At 36.2% G+C, this 20913-nt stretch overlaps 1 protein-coding gene across 2 annotated transcripts in view; it reads left to right on the forward strand.

The window, feature by feature from the left end:
• STT3B (STT3 oligosaccharyltransferase complex catalytic subunit B) overlaps nt 1–20643 on the forward strand; it is an 82513-nt gene extending 61870 nt beyond the window's left edge. For both annotated transcript variants that reach the window (XM_055136438.1, XM_055136439.1), the window contains 11 exons: nt 885–983; nt 1731–1877; nt 2935–2983; nt 5592–5746; nt 6599–6810; nt 9197–9384; nt 10384–10555; nt 11552–11725; nt 14063–14176; nt 16800–17012; nt 19022–20643. In XM_055136438.1, the coding sequence (XP_054992413.1) occupies nt 885–983; nt 1731–1877; nt 2935–2983; nt 5592–5746; nt 6599–6810; nt 9197–9384; nt 10384–10555; nt 11552–11725; nt 14063–14176; nt 16800–17012; nt 19022–19102 (1604 nt within the window). In that variant the 3' untranslated portion in view covers nt 19103–20643. The remainder of the gene's footprint in view (nt 1–884; nt 984–1730; nt 1878–2934; nt 2984–5591; nt 5747–6598; nt 6811–9196; nt 9385–10383; nt 10556–11551; nt 11726–14062; nt 14177–16799; nt 17013–19021) is intronic.
• The last annotated feature ends 270 nt before the right edge of the window (nt 20644–20913 follow it).

Consider the following 20913-nt stretch of genomic DNA (forward strand, 5'->3'; position numbering starts at 1 on the left):
GTTTCTAATTTTTAACATTTATTCCAGAGTATACCAGAGTGACTCACACTTAAATGTAATTTAATTTAATTTTATTTTTTTGCCATATCCAGTGATGTTCAGAGGCTATTCCTTACTTTATACTCAGGAATTACTCCCATGCTAGGGAGATCATACTGGGTTTCAGGAATCAAACCCAGGTTGGCTCCCTGTAAGGCAAGCACCTTAACCGCTGAATTACCTCTCTGGGCCCAAATGCGGTTTAATTAAAGTAAAATGGCAGTGCCATGGTCAGTGTGTTAATGACCATGGTTCTAAGTCCTTTATCTGTAATTTGTCTAAATGTGAAGCATCTATTACACAAATTATAATTTGCTTGTAGATTAGACTGTTAAAAGCCAAGATACTTAATAAGCCAAGAGCAGATAGACTTTCCTTGTTAGACTAGATACTCAGAAATTTCTGTTTCATAGCCTGATTTTTGTGTACTTGCTGCTTTATTTTTTTTTTTTAATGGCAGACATGGTTTTGGGTTGGTTGTTTTTTAAATTGATAAGAGGACTGTACATAGTATTATGGAATTAATAAGTGACATATCTGAGTTGAGACAATAGCAGCCTCATATATGATGATATTTATTAGATCATATGTACTTTAGAATAATGCCAGTTGAAATAATGCTTAGTTATTTCACATATAATAGTAGCTTCTGGGGATCAAATTAGTGTTTAAATAATGACCTTAATGTAATTCTGATGATTTGTATATATAATTATTCATCAGATATGTAATAGAATCATTCCAACAGTCTATTCTTAAAATATTTCAGTTTTATGTATACATTTGTGTTTGAGATACTTAATGGTAGTGGTAAACTATCCTTATTTTCTATTTTGTCTTTATAGCATACAGCACTTTCTACATTGTGGGTTTAATATTATCCATGCAGATACCCTTTGTGGGATTCCAGCCAATCAGAACAAGTGAACACATGGCAGCTGCTGGTATGAAAAAGTGTTTTTCTTCCTCTTAAAAACATGAGTGTTCCAAAAGGAGAAAAAGAGAGAAAAAGGGACTGCCCTGCCACAGAGGCGGGGTGGAGGGGTGGATGGGGTGAGAGTGGTGGGAGGGATACTGGGATCATTGGTGGTGGAGAATGGGCACTGGTGGAGGAATGGGTACCCGATCATTGTATAACTGAAACACAAGCACAAAAGTTTGTAAGTCTACAACTGTACCACATGGAGTTTCGCTAATAAAAAATTTTAAATTTTTATTATTTAAAATTTTTTAAAATTAAAAAAAAAACCCGTAGGAGAGTGTTAGTAGAGTAGCAGTAGAGGGCCAAAGAAGGCAGCACAGCAAGAGAACTGATTTGCACAACTGAGTTTCGGGGATGCTGAAAGGCAAGGGAGTTGGGGTCCTGACAGGGAGAGTGGATGGTACATCACCAGTGTACCACTCACCTCTCATAACACACACAACACATACCAATTATATAACTGTTGTTTGATAACAACAGTTGTAAAATTTTTTATTTGTAATCTGCCGGATACCTAACTTGCCAAAATTTGGAAAATGCATAATATGCCAAACATGGCTGTCGTTTAGCAAAGGAAATTTTGTTAGCGAAATTACTAATCTTTGATATGAATGGCACAGGGTATTCTAAGCAGTTCTGTTAAATAGCATTTTTGTATGAACTTGGGAAAGTACTTTGTTGTTTACTTCTGTTTCCTTTTTTTAATTAGGTGTCTTTGCATTGCTGCAAGCTTATGCTTTCTTACAGTATCTGAGAGACAGATTAACAAAACAAGAATTCCAGACCCTTTTCTTTTTGGGTGTATCACTAGCTGCAGGCATTGTGTTCCTTAGTGTCATCTATTTAACATATACAGGTAGGTTAACAATTATAGGATGTAAATCTTGTCTCTGGCTTGTTATTAAAAGGACAATACAATTTCACATACCATTTATTATATAGATTACATATTGTTCTCTATGAATGCTATAAAAATAATAGGTTTTAAAATCATAAAAGCACAAATTGTGATTTCTTTTTAATAGTATCTTAATTTTGCTTCTAGCAAAATTTCCAAGCATCCTTTGCTAGATGAATAGGCTCAAACTGAAGCAAAACCTACTGGTTGCTTGCTCTCTTTCATGTACATACACTCTTCCCTCTATTTTTCATAGCCAAATCTGTTTCAGTCTGTTCATAGATTCTCAGTTGCCTTTTAATTCTCTATTCCCTAGAATAAGTCAAATTCTTGGTCAATTTTATGTACTAGCCTTGCTCATCAAATTATGAACAATTAAACAGGAGTAAAATCTGAATTCTTTACTTGGAATTAGATCACTGAAACATGTCCACCTTTTAGAAGTTATCCAGTGCTAGGGTTGGGGCAGGAGAGATTTACCTGCTGTGTTGTTGGGTAAAAACTCAGCAAAACAGAACACCTGACCACTGCCAGGTGTGACCCAACAGGCACCCTTCAAAAGAAAGGTGATCCAGTGCTATCTAAAAACCTTCATTTTACTAGTCAACTAAAATTATGAGAATTGAACAATTTTCTAGGATTTAACCAACTTAGGATTTTATGGAAATAAATCTTGATGATGGGTATTTGTTTTTATCTGATTTCTGCTGACTTAATATTATCTAGATTGCCAACTCTATGAAATATGTTGGCATGGAAATTCTTGAATTATAAACATCAATAAATACAGAGTGAATAAGACAAACAAAGCCAGCAGGACTGGGGAGAAGTTCAAGTGGTGAGAGTACATGCCTAACATGTACAAGTCCTGAGGGACCCCAGCACTGCTGGATATAACCCTGGTGACACGAAGACAACCAGGGTAGCGCTGGTGACCCCAAGCACTGCTCAGAGTGTTAAGTTAAAAACTCAACAAAACAGAATAATTAATTTCATCTACATTTTTCTTTCTAAGGTTACATTGCACCGTGGAGTGGCAGGTTTTATTCATTATGGGATACTGGGTAAGTAGTCAGCCTCATCCCCATCCCACCTCCTTTCCTTTGTTTTTGTATGTCAGTATTTCAGTACTTGGGGAACATTCCTAAATTCTAGCATATACTAGCTTCGTAAAATGTTGAACCCCTTGTATTTTATCTGTGTTACATACCTCTTTAGAATGCATCTTTAGCATAATTCATAAATGATACTCAGTTCTGTGTGAGCAGTTCTTTGTTCTCTTTTGTTTCGTTTCTTTTGTACAGACCTTTAAGGTAACACTTGTACAATCATTGATTTGTTTTTACTAAAGAATTCAAAGTCCCAGTCTTTTAGTAATATTTAGGTACTCTGTTTAAAGCCATAAACTCTAATTAGAAAGAAAAAGTATTTTTTTAAAAAACATTTTTCAAAGTTCTTTATTTTAATCTCTAAGCATATTGATTATTAAGTGTGTTTTAATGAGCGTTATTATAAAATGTATTATACACTTTTTTTTAACTTGGACAGCTAGTTCAGGGGCCAAGTATATATATAACTTATGGTAGATAGGACACGTGCTTAACATGTGAAACCCTGTGTTTAGTCTCAGGCACTGTATGTGTCCCATGCACTGCTGAGCCCAAACACCCTCAGGAGTAGACTATCCCTTCTTCCCCATTCCTTTAAACAAATTTGATTAAGATGACATCTATAAAATGTTTGGGCTCTAATTTTTTTCTTTTTTTAAATTTGTAAAAATTTTATTTTTTAAGTGAAATTTATTAGTTACACAGGCGGGGGGGGGCTTAGAGTGGGGAAGGCTAGGGGCGTGGGGGGGTTAGGGGTGTGAAGGGGGCGGGGTGGAGCTATACTGGGATTCTTGGTGGTGGAATATGAGCACTGGTGAAGGGATGGGTATTCGAGCATTGTATAACTGAGATTTAAACCTGAAAACTTTGTAACTTTCCACATGGTGACTCAGTAAAAAATTTTTTAAAAAATTTTATTTTTTAATGAATTATCATGATGTGCAGTTACAGACTTACCACAAACTTTCATAATTACAGTTTCAGTCATAAAATGATCAAGCACCCATCCCTCCACCAGTGCACATTTTCTACCACCAATGTTCCCAGTATCCCTCCTGCCACTCCCACCACATCCCCCCCACCTGCCTCTGTGGCTGGCACATTCCCTTTTATTCTCTCTCTCCTTTTGGGTGTTATGATTTGCAATGCAGGTCGTGAGTGGCCAACATGTTTGGTCTATAGTATACTTTCGGCATACATCACCCATCTTGAGCGAGCCTTCCAAACATTATTCATTATGGGATATTGATTATTCACTTAGTGGTCCTTTCTCTATCCCAGCTGCCTTTCCCCCGGCATGTGAGGCCAGCTTCCAAGCCGTGGAGTGATCCTCCTGCCCCAATCTCTATTATCCTTGGGTGTTAGTTTCCCATTCTGTTACTTTATATTCCACAAATGAGTGCAGTCTTCTATGCTGTTCTTCTCTCTCGACTCATTTCACATAGCATGATAGTCTCCATGTTTGTCCACTTATATGCAAATTTCATAATTCATCTTTTCTAACAGCTGCATAATATTCCATTGTGTATGTTTCTTTAGCCAGTCATCTGTTCTCGGGCACTCAGGTTTTTTCCAGATTCTGTTTAATTTTTTTTTTTCCTTTTTGGGTCACACCTGGCGATGCACAGGGGACCATATGGGATGCTGGGAATCGAAACCGGGTCGGCCGTATGCAAGGCAAACGCCCTACCCGCTGTGCTATTGCTCCAGCCCCCTAGATTCTGTTTAATTTTTTTTTTTTTTTACAGAAGTAAAATAGTTTGATTTATAGAAATGGGACAGGGTTGGGGGCTTAACAAAGAACAAGGATTTCTTGTGAGAGGAGAGAACCTCTAAAATGTTTTTTAAAGCACAAGAATACATTCTTTGATTATAATTTGTCTCTCTCCCCTATTCCTGCTGTTCTCTTTTATTACTCTTGCATAGTTCAACAAACAGCCATTGAATGGGTCTTTCCTCTGATGTGATACCTCAAGTTATGTCCAGGTCTAATTGAACATAAGCAAATTATGAGCAAAACTGAAGCTAACATTTAATTTGACTCCTAGGTCAGTTTGAAGGAAACCTGCAGTAGTAGACATTGTTCCAATTAGGTTAAAGTGCTAGATTAGATTGTATTACTTTTGAATTTCAGAAATAATTTGTTCATTTTTCCATTTCCCTCACCTGCCTCCTGTCACTGTTAAGAAAGATATTGTGGCAATACGATGTCTTATTGGATAAGGTATTTCTGCTATTATTAAGTCTAAAAGGTAGTGAAACTCATTGCTGCAAGCATAGTAGATGCTGAGGTAAACTACAGAATAAATTCCTATATGAGAATCAATTTCTGCACAAGTTAGAACCAATGCTGGCCTTAAGTAATTTCTCCAACTTTAGAAGGGCATATTAATTTTTATTTTATCAATACAGAAAAGATTTATTTTCAATATAGTGGGTAATGTTGGCAAACAGGAAGGGGTAGGAATAGGAATCAACCATATGTATATAACCCAAAGGAAAATTTGCTTTACCTAAAGAATCTGTTTTATTTAATTTTTAATAATAATTCTTTTAATACCAGGTACGCAAAAATACACATTCCAATTATTGCATCAGTGTCTGAACATCAACCCACAACTTGGGTGTCTTTCTTCTTTGATCTACATATCCTTGTGTGTACATTCCCAGCAGGCCTGTGGTTCTGCATTAAAAATATCAACGATGAAAGAGTGTTTGGTAAGATATTTAAGCTTTGTTTCTTGTTTTGTTTTTACCAGACTGACTGTTTTAGATAAATTCTTTTATCTTACTAAGGACTTACCCAAGGATAAAATCTGTAAATTTGCATTATATATACATTCTAATTATTAACTTTAAATTTAGAATCAGTGTATAAATTTTTCATTCTACTTCTTCTGCTTTCTGAAAGGTTAATGCTATTTTCCTTGGCTGAGATTTTGAAATTATAACTGACGACAGTATGGTCTTGACTTTATAAATAGAAAAAAATTGCAGGGACATCAGTTGTCCAAATCGCAGTGTTACAGCAAAGAATAAGCTTTAAATACATACCATCTTCACTGATAAATTTCTATATATATTTCTAAATATTAAGATTTGAAATTCAGACCTTTACAGCCAAATGTTTAGGATCTGATATTTAAACCATCTAAATTGACAAAAAAAATAAGCAAATACCAGAAACTACTGTTCTTGTGCCATGAGGGGAATTTGTAGTGGCTGAAGTTCTGCATGTGATAAAAACTAAAACTTGGGGCTAGAGCAATGGTTCAGTGGGTAGGGCCCTTGCCTGGCATTCGGCTAACCCAGGTTCAATGCCCGGCACTGCATATGGTCCCCCAAGTCCCACCAGGAGTGATCTCTGAGTACAGAGCCTGGAGTAAGTCCTGAGCACTGCCAGGTGTAGCCCTCAAACAAAAACCCTCAGAAGCCTAAAATGAGTTTATAGTACTGATGTTAGTATAAGTATATGAGACCCAGCCTCTGAGTATCACTGAAATCACTATTGCAAATTTAGTTCAGTTTGCTAAGAAAATGGAAGTGTTAAGAGAGAACTTGTTTTCACAGTTGCTCTATATGCGATCAGCGCTGTCTACTTTGCTGGAGTGATGGTGCGGCTGATGTTGACTTTGACTCCAGTTGTCTGTATGCTGTCTGCAATTGCCTTCTCAAATGTTTTTGAGCACTACTTGGGGGATGACCTGAAAAGGGAAAACCCACCTGTGGAGGACAGCAGTGATGAGGACGACAAAAGAAACCCAGGAAATCTGTATGATAAGGTGGGGAATCTAAAGTAAGGCCTTTAAAATTTTCTATGTGAATAATTTTCCCACTACAGCAAGAATTGTACATATCACTAAACTTGATTAATAAGAACTAAGGCAACTGATATTTTTAGTTACTTTCTATTGTTTGTTTTACTGCTTGAATCCTTGTTGGTCTTTTTTAGCTCAGTGCGAGAGTACAGTGTATCTATCAGAGAAAGAATTCTTACTGGTCTAATCAGGTTTCATTTTGCCTGAGAATTTTATGTGAACTGGCAGTATGTCTTAGATAATAGAGGAAAGGCCCTGTGTGCATTTAGTCCCTGGTACCATGTGCCACCCCTTCCTCTTCCCCCCAGACTACTCCCAGCACTGCTGTGTATGACCCCCCACAACAGTGGAGAACAACTCCATAAGAACATAATAACTTTCTGGAATAATGTACACAAGTGCTTGTCTGTGAAGATTTTTTTAAAGTTTGGTATTTTGGTTGATTGAATTATAAAATAAAGGAGCTGAAGTAGTTATTTTTTGGTTGGGGCCGGAGCGATAGCACAGCGGGTAGGGCGTTTGCCATGCACGTGGCCGACCCGGGTTCGATCCCCGGCATCCCATATGGTCCCCCAAGCACCGCCAGGAGTAATTCCTGAGTGCAAAGCCAGGAGTAACCCCTGAGCATCGCTGGGTGTGACCCAAAAAGCCAAAAAAAAAGAAAAGTAGTTATTTTTTGGTTGCTTTGGCAGAGGGGTTTGGTTTTAGGTCACACCCAGGGTTGCTTGGGGGGAAGACCATGTCGTGCTGAGGATGGAACCTAGGGGTCCACCATGTAAAACGTGATCTCCAGTCCTTTTTACTATCTCCCTGGGCTCAGTAGATTTGTTTGATTTAAAAACAAACAAAAAAAAAATGCAAAAATCCAGGAGCCAAGCCATAGCTCAGAGGACTAGTCTCAGGCTTTGAATGTGGAGGCCCCAGGAACTGCATGATTCCTTCAGTACCTTCAGGAGTAGCTGCTGAGCACCACTGGGTGTGACCCTTCCCCTCCCAAAACACATCCTTTACAATAACAAAACAACCTAAGTCCAATCCTCCAGCTTGTTAGAAGTAGGTAACATAGTTGATCAATTACTCTCATGTCACAGAGCAGGTTTATATTTGTGCTAATGTGTAAACAACTTGTAAGAAATAAGGTGCTTCTGTAGGGAAGGGCATGAAGAAATATGAGTGCTTGTTTTGACATTAAACTTTGCTAATTTAATGTATTGATGTTTTTTAGCATCAATAAACAAATTTCCTAGAAAAAATTACTAGAAATTCTTCCTTACCATAGGACCAATATAGATCATAAAGATTTGTTCTAAGTTACATACTACTTTTGTGTTTGTGGTTGTTTTGTCATTTTTTTTATGTAGCTTTGTAACTTAAAGCCTATTACTGTTTTTTTGTTGTTGTTGTGAAAAATATAAATGTTTGAAAGTTCGGAGGTTAGAAATTAGAAGACAGGTTGTGTGTGGGTGCATTCATGTGTGCTAGTACAAGGTAAGGTACTTGCCTTGCTTGTCACCAGCCCTGGTTCAATCCCTTGTAGTACATATATTCACCTGAGCACCTTGGGTCTGGCCCACACCACCATGGCAAAGTGGGGAGAAGGGGTTAAAAAACAAAAGAGCTGTGTCTAGTACTGTATTTTTCTGAAGTTTTATATGGTCTGAAATATACTTGAACATTGCCAATTTTAGGATGATGAATTCAGATTTCAGAAGTTTGGAATAAAACATTTTTAAGTAAAAACGTAAAGGTTGTGGCTGGAGTGATTTTGGATAAACTGGAGTGACAGTAGGGCGTTTACCTTGCCTGTGGCCAATCCAGGTTCGATTCCCAGCATCCCATATGGTCCCCCCAAGCCCTGGCAGGAAGGAGTGATTCCTGAGCGCAGAGCCAGGAGTAACCCCTGAGCGTCGCCGGGTGTGACCCAAAAGAAAAAAATAAAGTGAAGGTTACCATATTAGAAGCTCACTTCTTTTGGGGGATAGGACGTTCCTGGCTCTGCTCTGGCACTGTTTGGAGATCTGTATGCTGCTTCATGCTAGGCATATCCCTTAACCTTCATACTCTCTCTCCAGACTGAAAACGGTTCTCACTGGAGGTATTTTGATCTGTGATTGTCTCTTGGGTTGGGTCTCTTCTTAGGGATCTTTCTCAGTAACATTTGATTTTAGGATCTTCTTGATGATTTATAGAAAACATTGTATCACCAACACATAGTTACATGTGTTACACCAATACCTAGTTACATTTTCTTTCTCAAAGAATTCAATTGATAGATTCATCTTTACCCCTGATTGTCTTAATGAAGCAAGTCAAATGGTAAATTGGTTTAACCAGTTTTTTTAATCTTCAGGCAGGTAAAGTGAGGAAACATGTAACTGAACAGGAAAAAACCGAAGAGGGATTAGGCCCTAATATAAAAAGCATTGTCACCATGTTGATGCTGATGTTGTTGATGATGTTTGCAGTCCACTGTACCTGGGTCACAAGCAATGCCTATTCCAGTCCAAGTGTGGTGCTGGCCTCTTACAATCATGACGGGTAAGAAAATAATTTAGCTACCGGAGGATTTTCAATTTTGTTAATCCAGTTTTGTTAATCTCTAAAGAAAGGTAGAATTCAAGACCAGAGAGAGAGCTCAATGGGCTGAATGCATGCTGGGTGCCCAGGTTCAATTCCTGGATCCTAGCTTTTGCACAGAGCCAGGAATAACTCCTGAGTACTCCCGGGAGTTGCACTCCTTCCCTCCCCCACCCAAAAATATCAAATTCAAAGGTAGAATACTATTTGTGAGATTATACTTCATTGTGTCTTTCTTGTGTATTTCTGTATCCTCTTAGGTGGAGATGGGGTAGAACGTAATCATTGTATTTGGTGGTCTTTTCCATAATATTTTTGAATATATTGTCAGATATATTGATTTTTTTCCAGAACGTTGTTTGTGGAGACACTGCTACTAGGTTACTCATTAGAAATGTGAATTCTTGCTCAACATAAACCTGTTGCATCAGATACCTGTGGATAAGGTTCAGCTGTCTCTGGTTTAATAAACTCTCCAGGTGATATTTATATACATAGATTTTTAGACTCATTGGTTTAGGACTTGGGAGATAAACTCAAAAAGCACGTACAGAGCACTGCTCGGGTGGCCCTGGTGGCCCCTAGCACCATGGCCCAAGCAGCACTGCATCTCCTCCAGCCCGAGCAGTGTGAGCTGTTAGGCCACATGGTAAGGACCAGGGGCGTGCCAGAACCGTGGTTTCTGCTTCACTTGGCTGCTGGTTAGGCTGATAGAAAATAAATACTACCCCACAGCTCCTGAATGAGAAATGCTTTTTGCAAGATATCCAGGAGAATTGTTTCTGTATTAGTTATGAAGCATTAATTTAATTCTTCACTGATTTTTTTTTGTCTCCCATTGCATCAGCAGTTCTCATTCTTAAAATGTAAAGTGATTCACTGACTCTCTACACTTAGATTTTTATTGCCCCTGTCACACCTGTAACATCTCATTTAAAAGAACATTGTGATTCTTTTCAGCACCAGGAATATTTTAGATGACTTTAGAGAAGCCTACTTTTGGCTAAGACAAAATACAGATGAACATGCTCGAGTGATGTCTTGGTGGGATTATGGCTATCAGATAGCTGGAATGGCTAATAGAACTACTTTGGTGGACAATAATACCTGGAATAACAGCCACATAGCACTGGTAAGAATTTGATTAACAAAAAGTAAAATTACATATCTTTATTTACAGCTTAGCAGTCAGGCTTCATTTGTGATGGAAAAATGTGGGTACAGATACTCTTTGCTGAAATCTAAAAATAAATCTTTACACATTATTTAGTAAAGTGGGTTCAAGATATACTTATCTATTTTAAAGAATATTACATACTTAAGCATTCAGAATTGTAGAGTAATTTGTGGCAGATTTCATGATATATTTAGCTCATTGGAGAGTTAGGCAAAATTTAAAACTGAAAATGCTATGGTTTGATTTCTGTTTAACATTTTGTAAATCAAGAAAGTTATAAATATGTAAAGCAGCTTCACTACACTTTATGGGCTGACAAATTGGGTTTGGTATAACTATTAAATAATAAATTTACATAAATTAAGGTAATCACACCTGTAATTTTGATATTGGGTGTCATTTTTTTTGATAGGTGACATGTAGCTTAATTCTGTACTTGTAACTCATCACCATTTCTGGAAGATTGGGAGAAAATCTATCAGTACTGCCTAGATCATCCATTATAAGAAATTGTATTTCTTAGGACGAGAGGGATAGCTCACTGAAGTGAGCTGCAGAGAGAGTTCTCCACTCTGTGGCCTGAGAGTATGCGTTGCATGTGAGAGGCCCAGGTTTTATCCCTGGCACCCTGAGCACCACCAGAACACCCATGAACACCATTGGGTGTGGCCTCATAGCAAAAGAAAAGTTATGTTTTAAAGCATTTGCTTTATATTTAAAGTGTTAGCTTAAGAAAATAATACGTGTACTGATTTTGAAATTTCTTTTATTGGGTGCATAGCAAGGTACTTGTAAATATCTTAGTAACTTTCTTGAATTCATAGCAAGTCATTTTTATAAAAAGGATTCCATGCAATTTAAATTTTTTAAATGTATTTTACATTAAGGTCAAAATGTACATTTTTATTTTTAGCTTATGGTATATACTAATTCTTTATTTTTATTCTTTAGGTAGGAAAAGCTATGTCTTCAAATGAATCTGCAGCCTATAAAATCATGAGGACTCTGGATGTAGATTATGTTTTGGTTATTTTTGGAGGCGTCATTGGTTATTCAGGTGATGACATCAACAAGTTCCTCTGGATGGTTAGAATAGCTGAAGGGGAGCATCCAAAAGACATTCGGGTAAGAAACTAGACTGTATATGTAATACAGTTAAATGGTTCTCTTGTGAATTGTGCAATGATTGTTTTTATCATCATTTCCACCAAATTAGCCCTCACTCCAGTTTTGATAGTGTATGTTTATTCCCTCTTCTAATTTTCTATGACATTGATTAGTGTCCCTAGCCAGCTTAAAAAAAAACTTCAATACATTGAGGGAAAAAACTTTGAAACCAGACAGAATTTAAAACTAAAATCCTGCCGATGTCAGCTTGGTTATTTTGAATTATTGTTAGATGCTCTGAGACTAGGTCTTGTTCTAGTCTCCTATATTATTATAATAGTAATTAAGATATCCTCAGGATATCACTAATGGGGATACTATGAATAATCATCTTTGCCTTTCTAAGTCTAAATCTTTGGAGGGTGGGGGAGGCCACTCAGATGCTCAGGAGGAGCCTTTAGAGCTGCAGATCAAACCAGGCCGCTTGCATTGCATGCCAAGCCTGTGCCCCGGAGCATCTCCCCAGCTGGGAATCTCTTGCTGAGGTTGAGGTGCAGTCTTCTTTTTATACCACATTTTGTTAGCCCACTCATCTCTCACCACTCATCTCTCAGTGCTCATTTATTGTGCCATCATATGGCTGTCGTGCACGATGTGTATAAACATGTACGTTATATTCTTAATAGTACACAATACGTTCTATGTATATAGCACCTTAAATTATATTTCACATGTGCATGAGCATGTATGTTATATTCTTAATATTACGTAATACATTCTATGTATATAGTACCTTAAATTATATTCCACATGTATGAGCATGTATATTATATTCTTCACGGAAGAGCCTGGCAAGCTTTCCATGGCATGTTCGATATGCCAAATACAGTTAACAATAACAGGTTTCGTTCCCTTGACCCTGAAAGAGCCTCCAGTTGTTGGGAAAGGCGAGTGAGGAGAGGCTGCTAAAATCTCAGGGCTGGAACGAATGGAGACGTTACTGGTGTCCACTCCAGCAAATCGATGAACAACAGGATGACAGTGACAGTGATAATGAAAATTTATAGTAATATCAGTAAAGAATATGAAATAATCTTTGTAATTAAGTTTTGGTAAAACTTTATTAACAAACTGCTAACATCAGTTCATAAAACTCCTTAATTTTTCTGGCTTCTTTTTCCTCTATCATTTTTTTCCAATATTCTGTCTCTGCTCTATCAGACTACTGTAGCAGGTAATACTTTTCGTGTGCTTTGTCTCTTTGGCTCATCTAATATATATGTTACCCTCTTTCTTGGAATATGTTCCTGATCTCAGACTTGTCACCTCACAGAAACCGTTTTTTGCCTTCATGTTTATATTCATAATCAAATCACATATAACCTATATCATGGTTAGATTGTGTCCTATATTTCCCTACAAAGTGTTGCTGATAAGACAATGAGCATTCAGAATTGTGGTAAAGGCACAGTATCTGAAAGTAAGATTCATTGTTGATCCAGAATAAAATAATTTTGTGGGAAAATACATGCCTTATCTTGTCACAAGCCCATTTTTCTTACTCAAATGTAAATGGCCATAACAGTTTCTTTTAACTAATTAATAAACAATTCTATCATTGGATTAAGTTGATCTTTGATTTTCTCAGGGTGTGATTCTCTTACACGAATTTGCTTTAGCAGTGTTAAAATTTCAAAATTAAAATACATGCTTTGAACACTTATTTTTATTTGTGTATAAAACCTAAACTCTGTGCTTTATACTCAGTAGTTTAAAATTTTGCAGGTTGATAATACAGTAATGTTCAAAAAAAATGTAGAGAAATCTATATAGTAAAAGTATTACTCCCCAAAGTACCTAGTGGTGACTGTTTTCTTATGGTTCTTATTAGAGAAAATAAATCAACACATATTTGTATATTTTGTTCATGATCAGAAATCTAGTTTTATAACTGATTTCCACACTTAGCTTTGAAAGAACTCCATAATTTTTTTAGGGCTTTTATTAAACCATTATCTTTTATCACCATACTTTTGATTTTCGAGTAAAGATAAATTTGTAGAGATGGTTCAAAAGCTGGTTTTTGTTTTTTTTTTTTCTTTTTGGGTCACACCTGGCGATGCACAGGGGTTACTCCCGGATCTGCACTCAGGAATTACTCCTGGTGGTGCTCAGGGTCCATATAAGATGCTGGGATTTGAATCTGGGTAGGCTGCGTGCAAGGCAAACACCCTACCCGCTGAGCTATCGCTCCAGCCCCAAAAGCTGGTTATTAATGGGAAATGAAGTGGGAAAACTATACCTTTGAATTACTATGCTGAATTAACACACAACCTTTTGGTTTCTTTCTTGTAGGAAAGTGACTATTTCACCCCACAAGGAGAATTTCGTGTAGACAAAGCAGGATCTCCCACTATGTTGAATTGCCTTATGTATAAAATGTCATACTATAGATTTGGAGAAATGCAGGTGAGTTATATTTTTAACAATTTTTATTCCGAAGTTTTTTTTTTTAAAGTTTACTTGCTTCTAGAAAACGGGGTGATAATGGAAAAGTATACTAAAGTTTCCTTTAGCATAGTTTCCTATTTTACAATTTTGTAAAATATTAGTAAAATACTTTCAGATCAAAGGTTTCATTTAAAATACTAACTAGGTTTAAACCCAGACTTTGCTTATTAATTCCACCTCTCCTTCCTTTCACAAGACATTAGTCTCCCAGGAGCAATCTTACTAAGGTAACATTGTCATTTAGGTAGGTTACTCGGCTTCTTGTGGGAAAGCCTGAAACTAAAGAGCTCAAGTGTATGACTTCACATAATTCATTCTGTCCCTATTCTACATTTCTATGGATAACTTGGATTATCTGTTCAAGTTATTGAACAGATATCAATAACTAATATTCTGATTTTTTAGAATAATGATATAAAAGTTTAAGGATCCACCAAATGAGTGAATGTGCAGCTTAGTGACAATAAGAACAGATAATTTACTGCCATGGTACCTGAGTTTGAGATCTGCCTCTCAAATTAGATAATTGCAAACATGTTAATGTCTCTCTAGAAGGGGGCTGGACTGATGACTTAATTTCTTTGGCTTTATGTGGTATTATTTTTCACCCCTTCATTGTTGGTAATTTTTGGTTTTTATAGCTCTCTATAGTTCCATGTTACACATACTCCATATTAAGACTTCACTGAAACCTGATTTCACTTATTTTTTTATTAATTTGGAACTGTTGAATGTTAGATAAATACCTGAAATCAACATAATGTTTCATTATTACTCATTCAGAAGTACTCTGCAGGTGACTGAAAAATAGGGAAAACAAATTAGTACTAAATATAGGTATTGGTTTTGTTTTGAACATTGCTGCCTGATCCCTAAACTCATGCTAAGAAACACTTAAACGTTAATAATTAGCTACCTCCGAAAATCAAAGATTAGTTTCTACTCAATAATCATAGCACCAGAGACATAAGACTTTAAGCTTATTTTGCTGCCAAACCTTTAAGCTTATAAGCATTTAAGGTATATTTTTGTTTACATTCATTTTGATGCCTTTCCTTCTCAGAACAATACGTTTTAGACATGAATTCCAAGTTTATTGTATAGATATGCAGGAGCATTATGACACCTTCATTCATGCTCCATTTTTGTGCCAACATAAATTTAGTCTGAGAATTTCTTAAAATACAACCCCCCCCATACACTTCCTTTTTGTCCCCTCTGGTTTTGGGGCCACATCGGACTCTATTCAGGGCTTACTCCTGGCTCTATGCTCAGGGATTACTTCTGGAGAGCTCGGGACCCTATAGAGTGCCAGGAATCAAACGTGGGTAGGCTGTGTGCAAGGCAATGCCCTATTATATGCTGTACTATACAAGGGGTGGGAGGAGGTTATCTCTTACAAATCTTACCATTGTTTGGATTTTTAATCCCCTGTGTAGTTCCCTCTCTCAAGATGTAATATTACTGGTTATTTTTGTACTTATTAACATGTGATGTGGGAGCTATACTCTATATTAAGGGTGCCATCCATTCTGATGGATGATTAAGGTAATTTTAAAAACAAATCTTCAGAAATGAACAGTATCAAGGGAAAGTAAAGGAAGGAGGAGACTTCCCAGCTACCCATCTCAAGCAAGTATTAGGGCCTGGAAGGTAGTTCAAAGGGGTAGAATGTGTAGAACACATCTGGGAGCCCTGGACTCAATTCAGAGACACTGCTTTGTGCCTCCAAACACTGCCAGGTGTCACACCCTCCCCTGAGAAAATGGTAAAATGCTAGATAATTCTTGTGTGTGTGTGTGTGAGACAGTGGGTTCAATCTCAAGTACCATCACAAAAAGAAAAATAAAGATATGATGAGAAAATATGTATTTCCTAGTATTTGAGTTGCAGCCATTTGAAAGAGATGAATGAAGAACTTCTGAGCTGAGGGAACAGTGCAAGGCCTCGAGGCAGAAAAGAAGTCCCTTCTGTATGTGCTCTGTATATACCTCTTAAAGGCTCTGATGAATTTCATTTTGCTGTTGTTTTTTTATTATGCCTGCAGGCTGCTCATTCATTCTTTAAAAATTCAGTGAAATTCTAATTATTCTTATATTTTTTCTTCATGAATTTAGTCTGAGAATTCTAAATGAATTCTATCTCTTCGTGAATTCTCTTCATGAATTCTACCTAGTTAGTATATAAGAATTATTATGATTCTGTTTTCCTAGTTTAAAGAGGAGTCTGACTATAGTGGTAATATTTACTACTTATATCTAATAAGATCTTTAATTTTTAACTTATTTATATTCTTTAACCACACTGAATTACATGAAATCAAAAATTTATGTTGTTCCAGCATCAGTTCCAACAACAGTTCCATCACCAGTGCCCTCTACCCTTCACTGATATCCCCAGTTTCCTTCTTGTCCCCTCTGTGGCAGGCACCTTTTCCCTTCCCCATTGTCCTAGTGTTCCCTTTTGTAACTTATCCCCCCGCACCCTGCCCTAGGGACAAGCTTCCTACTGAAGACCAGTACTCCTAATAACAGGTGCTTTTTAATATGCTTAATATGCACTACTAATATTACTTTTGCAGTTGGATTTTCGTACACCTCCAGGTTTTGATCGTACACGTAATGCAGAGATTGGAAACAAGGACATTAAATTCAAACATTTGGAGGAAGCCTTTACATCAGAACATTGGCTTGTAAGGATATATAAAGTGAAAGCACTTGATAACAGGGAGACACTAGACCACAAACCTCGAGTCACCAACATTGTCCCAAAACAGAAATATTTGTCAAAGAAGGTAGGTACCAAGTGAAGATTGTTGATTTGTCTGAAAAAGTATTATTGAGAAATTACTAATTTCCATTTACCAGATGTAAAAATACTGTGGCTTACATTTAAAAAAGAAAAAGGGGGGGAAAAAGACTAACTTTCTTTGGAAATTCCCTTTAGTCTGATCACTTCGGCTATCCCAGTTAAAAAAACTAACTTTTTTTCTGGACAGCAGAGTGGTTAATTGGTGAATCAAACTGAGATTTTCCAGAGATTTTCTGACTCCAGTTTGTGCCATTCCCTTTAGTAAGACTTACTTGTAAAATGTGTGACTAAAATCTTATCTTTTAGTCAAAGCAAATGTAAATTTCATTTTATTCCTTTCTTAGTACTAGGAAAGATGTTATATTATTCCATAATAAATAAGCACAAATTTGTTGAATCCTGAATATCCCCCCAATTAATCTTAAAATAGCTATTTTTAAATTTAATTTTTATTTAATTTAAAGCTTTTAAATGAGAATAATGAGATTTGTGGTTTTATAATGAATAATGACAATGGGTTTTTTTAGAGGTCATTATTAATCACTTAAGCCAAATACTTATGAAAGGCTACAAAAATGAGTATATAGTTGACTTACCATGGGAGATGGGAAGTAATGAGATATTAAAGTTATATTGTACAATCATACCTCTCGGAGAGCCCACAAGCTACCGAGAGTATCCCACCCGCACGGGGAGAGCCTGGCAAGTATTTGATATGCCAAAAAAAGTAATGATGTGTCTTATTCCCCTGGCCCTGAATGAGCCTCCAATCATTGGGAAAGACGAGTAAGGAGAGGCTGCTAAAATCTCAGGGCTGGCAGGGATAGAGATGTTAATGGTGCCCACTCGAGTAAATCGAGGAACAACAGGATGACAGTTACAGTGATACAGTGATATTGTACAATACTATCCACATTTTAGGTCTGTGTCTAATATATGTACACATATTTAAGACTTAAGCTTAGCTTTAGATACTTATATTAGCTGTTTTAAATTACTAAAGTAATTGTCTATTTTTCATTAAAAATACTTAAAATATATCCTGATTTTAGATTATTTCAATTCCTGCATAAACATGCTGTGAGCTATATGATATGTAAAATGAAATTTTAAATGAATATTTTATGCTCTGGATATAGGTGATCATATCTAGACTAATGAATCTAAATGTCACATACAGTTGATAATACAGTTGTTAAAGCAAATGATAAGTGATACGGTTTCTCACAGGCATATGGTAGGAGAAACAAGTGAGTAACATAAATATAGGAATCAAAGCATATACTCTCAGAATGAAAGCTCAGTTACTCCTAAGGTACTTAGACCTAATCAAGGCCTACATTTTCTAGAAACTACTGCACTTGCTGCATCTGTTGATTTTTTTTGTAACCTTCTGTTTTCTCCAAATAAGCAAATGGATAAGTAAAAATTAGACTGTTTCATATGTCCCAAATACATATTCCAAAAGCTAGCAATAGACATTTGACTATTTGCTTTCCTAATCCCTCCTCACCTCCCCCCACAGCCCTTTTCCGGTTTTTACTTGTGGGTGTTGGGGAAGGAGAGTGAGAAGAACAGTTATTCTGAGAGCTTCCTGCTGCTGCCAAGTTAAAACACCGCTGTGGTACTAGCAATTATAGTTCAAAGCTTCACAAACGATATATGTGAGCAGCTAAAATTTTTTAAGAGAAAGACACATGGAGTCAGACTAAGCAGCATAGTTGCATATGTACCTGGGGTATTTCAGTCTCTCAAAGAAGAATTTTCATGGAAGATACCAAAGACTAATAATATAAAGAAGTTGATTTCTTGACAATTTTAAGTTGTACCCCTTATTTTATGTTTTGCCTTTGTAAGGTAACATATTCCAAGGACAAGTTTGAAACAGCTGATATGTGTCTCAGTAATCATCACAGTATAGTAAACTACGTGTGGATAATTTGAATCTGTAAGAAACCTGCACTGACACTATGCATTCTGTTTTCCTTTTAGACTACAAAAAGGAAGCGTGGATACATTAAAAATAAACTAGTTTTTAAGAAAGGCAAGAGAACATCTAAGAAGACTGTTTAAATACACTGTTCTGGTTCCTAACTTGAAGCAGTTGTCTTTGTGAGAACCGGTCTTTGCCTTTAGCTCATGTCATGTTTCACAGCAACCGAGGGTACAGAACCATCACTGGTCCAGGTTAATGTACAATTTTTTCTGGCAATGCCTGATTTTAAAAAACAAAATTGGTTTATTGAGAACAGCTATTTTCAATATGTAATGTGAAGCAAGACAGAGCACTGCTGTAAAGTCTAGCAGCAGATTTTTTTTATTGGTACATACTCCTTCAAATCTGAGAATTTGGACTAATTGCACCAAAGAACCCTCTAATTTGGTCCCTGGCACATGATACTTGTCAATGTTTTTACTTTTACAAGACCTGCATTTTATTTGAACTATCCAAATAGCAATATGTAAAGTACAAAAGACAAAATGTGATGGGAGCTTCTTGAACAGATGAACTAGTACAGGTCTGAGAAAGAGGTATTAGAAAAATAATTATACTTCCTTGAACTATATTTATTTTCATGTTTCTCCAGTGCAAAGAATGTTTCATCAAATGTACATTTTCTGTTTCTTACTGTTTGCTCTGTCTAAGAAGAAGCTGCTGTTTCAAAGATGGATCTCCCAGTAATTGATTCAGTTTTTGTGTTGACACATTATTGCTGCTGTTAGCAGTTGTTTTCACTAGGTACTTAGAGAACAGATCTCATACATTTTTGTTCATTCAAGGGCTAAATTTATATCCTTTGGAAATCATGGCAACTGTGTAGAAATGTTGCTTACCAGAAGGGAGTTTTGCTGTCTTAGTACTGAGGTTAGTGCTATGTTTACATAAAAAGAATAAAGGAAAAAACCCTTAAAGTGGACTGGTAACTGAAGTTCATGTCTGACTATTCAAAATGTCAAAGGATTTGTAAACTTTGCCTAGATTTCTCTCGTTTTCTGAATTTTATCCATTACAATGATTTTGTCCTCCATATTTTTAAATCCCTTGAGCATTTGATGAAACACTCTTCAATGCTATATGTTCTTTTATTAAAAATGTGACAGTTGTCAAAAATGCACTAAAAAATAAATGGAGATTGAACGTGTTCATTTTCCAGCTTATAGGCAACTTTATATAGACTTGAAAAGTTTCTCCAGTTTAATAAAAGTGAAAGAGAAAGGGTTTTCTTCCTGCCACAGGAGATACTTTTTTTTTAAATATATATATATAAACAAGCATAACTTACACCACTGCTTTTGGTGGAAAAGTGCAGAATAGTATGTACCTTTTATGAAGAAAAGTGTAATTTCCAATATTCAGTAAGAATGTTACTGCTGATTTTCTTTTCCAAAGTGTAGAATATTCTTTGATTTATAGAATTCATTTTTGACCCAGATGATGGTTCTTTTACAGACCAATAAAATGGCTGAACATTTTCACAAATAAAGTGTAACTAAATCTGGATTTCTGATACCTAGTTATTTGGGGAATTTTATTTTACTTTGTTGCTTTAAAATTCAATGCAGATAAATTGTTGACTGTAGGGGAAATAAAGTTAATTCAAATTTTGTGTAAAGTGTTGTTTTTCATAAATCTTTTACTTTCAAAAGGGGTAACAATACTGAAGACTTTCTTCCTTGTTCTCTTTTACAAAGGTTTTGGAGAATATATAGGAAAAGAATTGAACTAGTCTTAAGTTCAACTACATCAACTCTTTTGCCTTCATACCTTAGAATGAATGGAGCTTAAATTTTTTGCTTTTCATGGAGAAAGGTGGCAAAACAATTAAGAATTTCATCTTCATTAAGTAAAGATAGGACACTAACCAAAGTGCTGCAGCATAAAA

Source organism: Sorex araneus, chromosome 4, assembly GCF_027595985.1.
Source record: "Sorex araneus isolate mSorAra2 chromosome 4, mSorAra2.pri, whole genome shotgun sequence".
Taxonomy (NCBI): domain Eukaryota; kingdom Metazoa; phylum Chordata; class Mammalia; order Eulipotyphla; family Soricidae; genus Sorex; species Sorex araneus.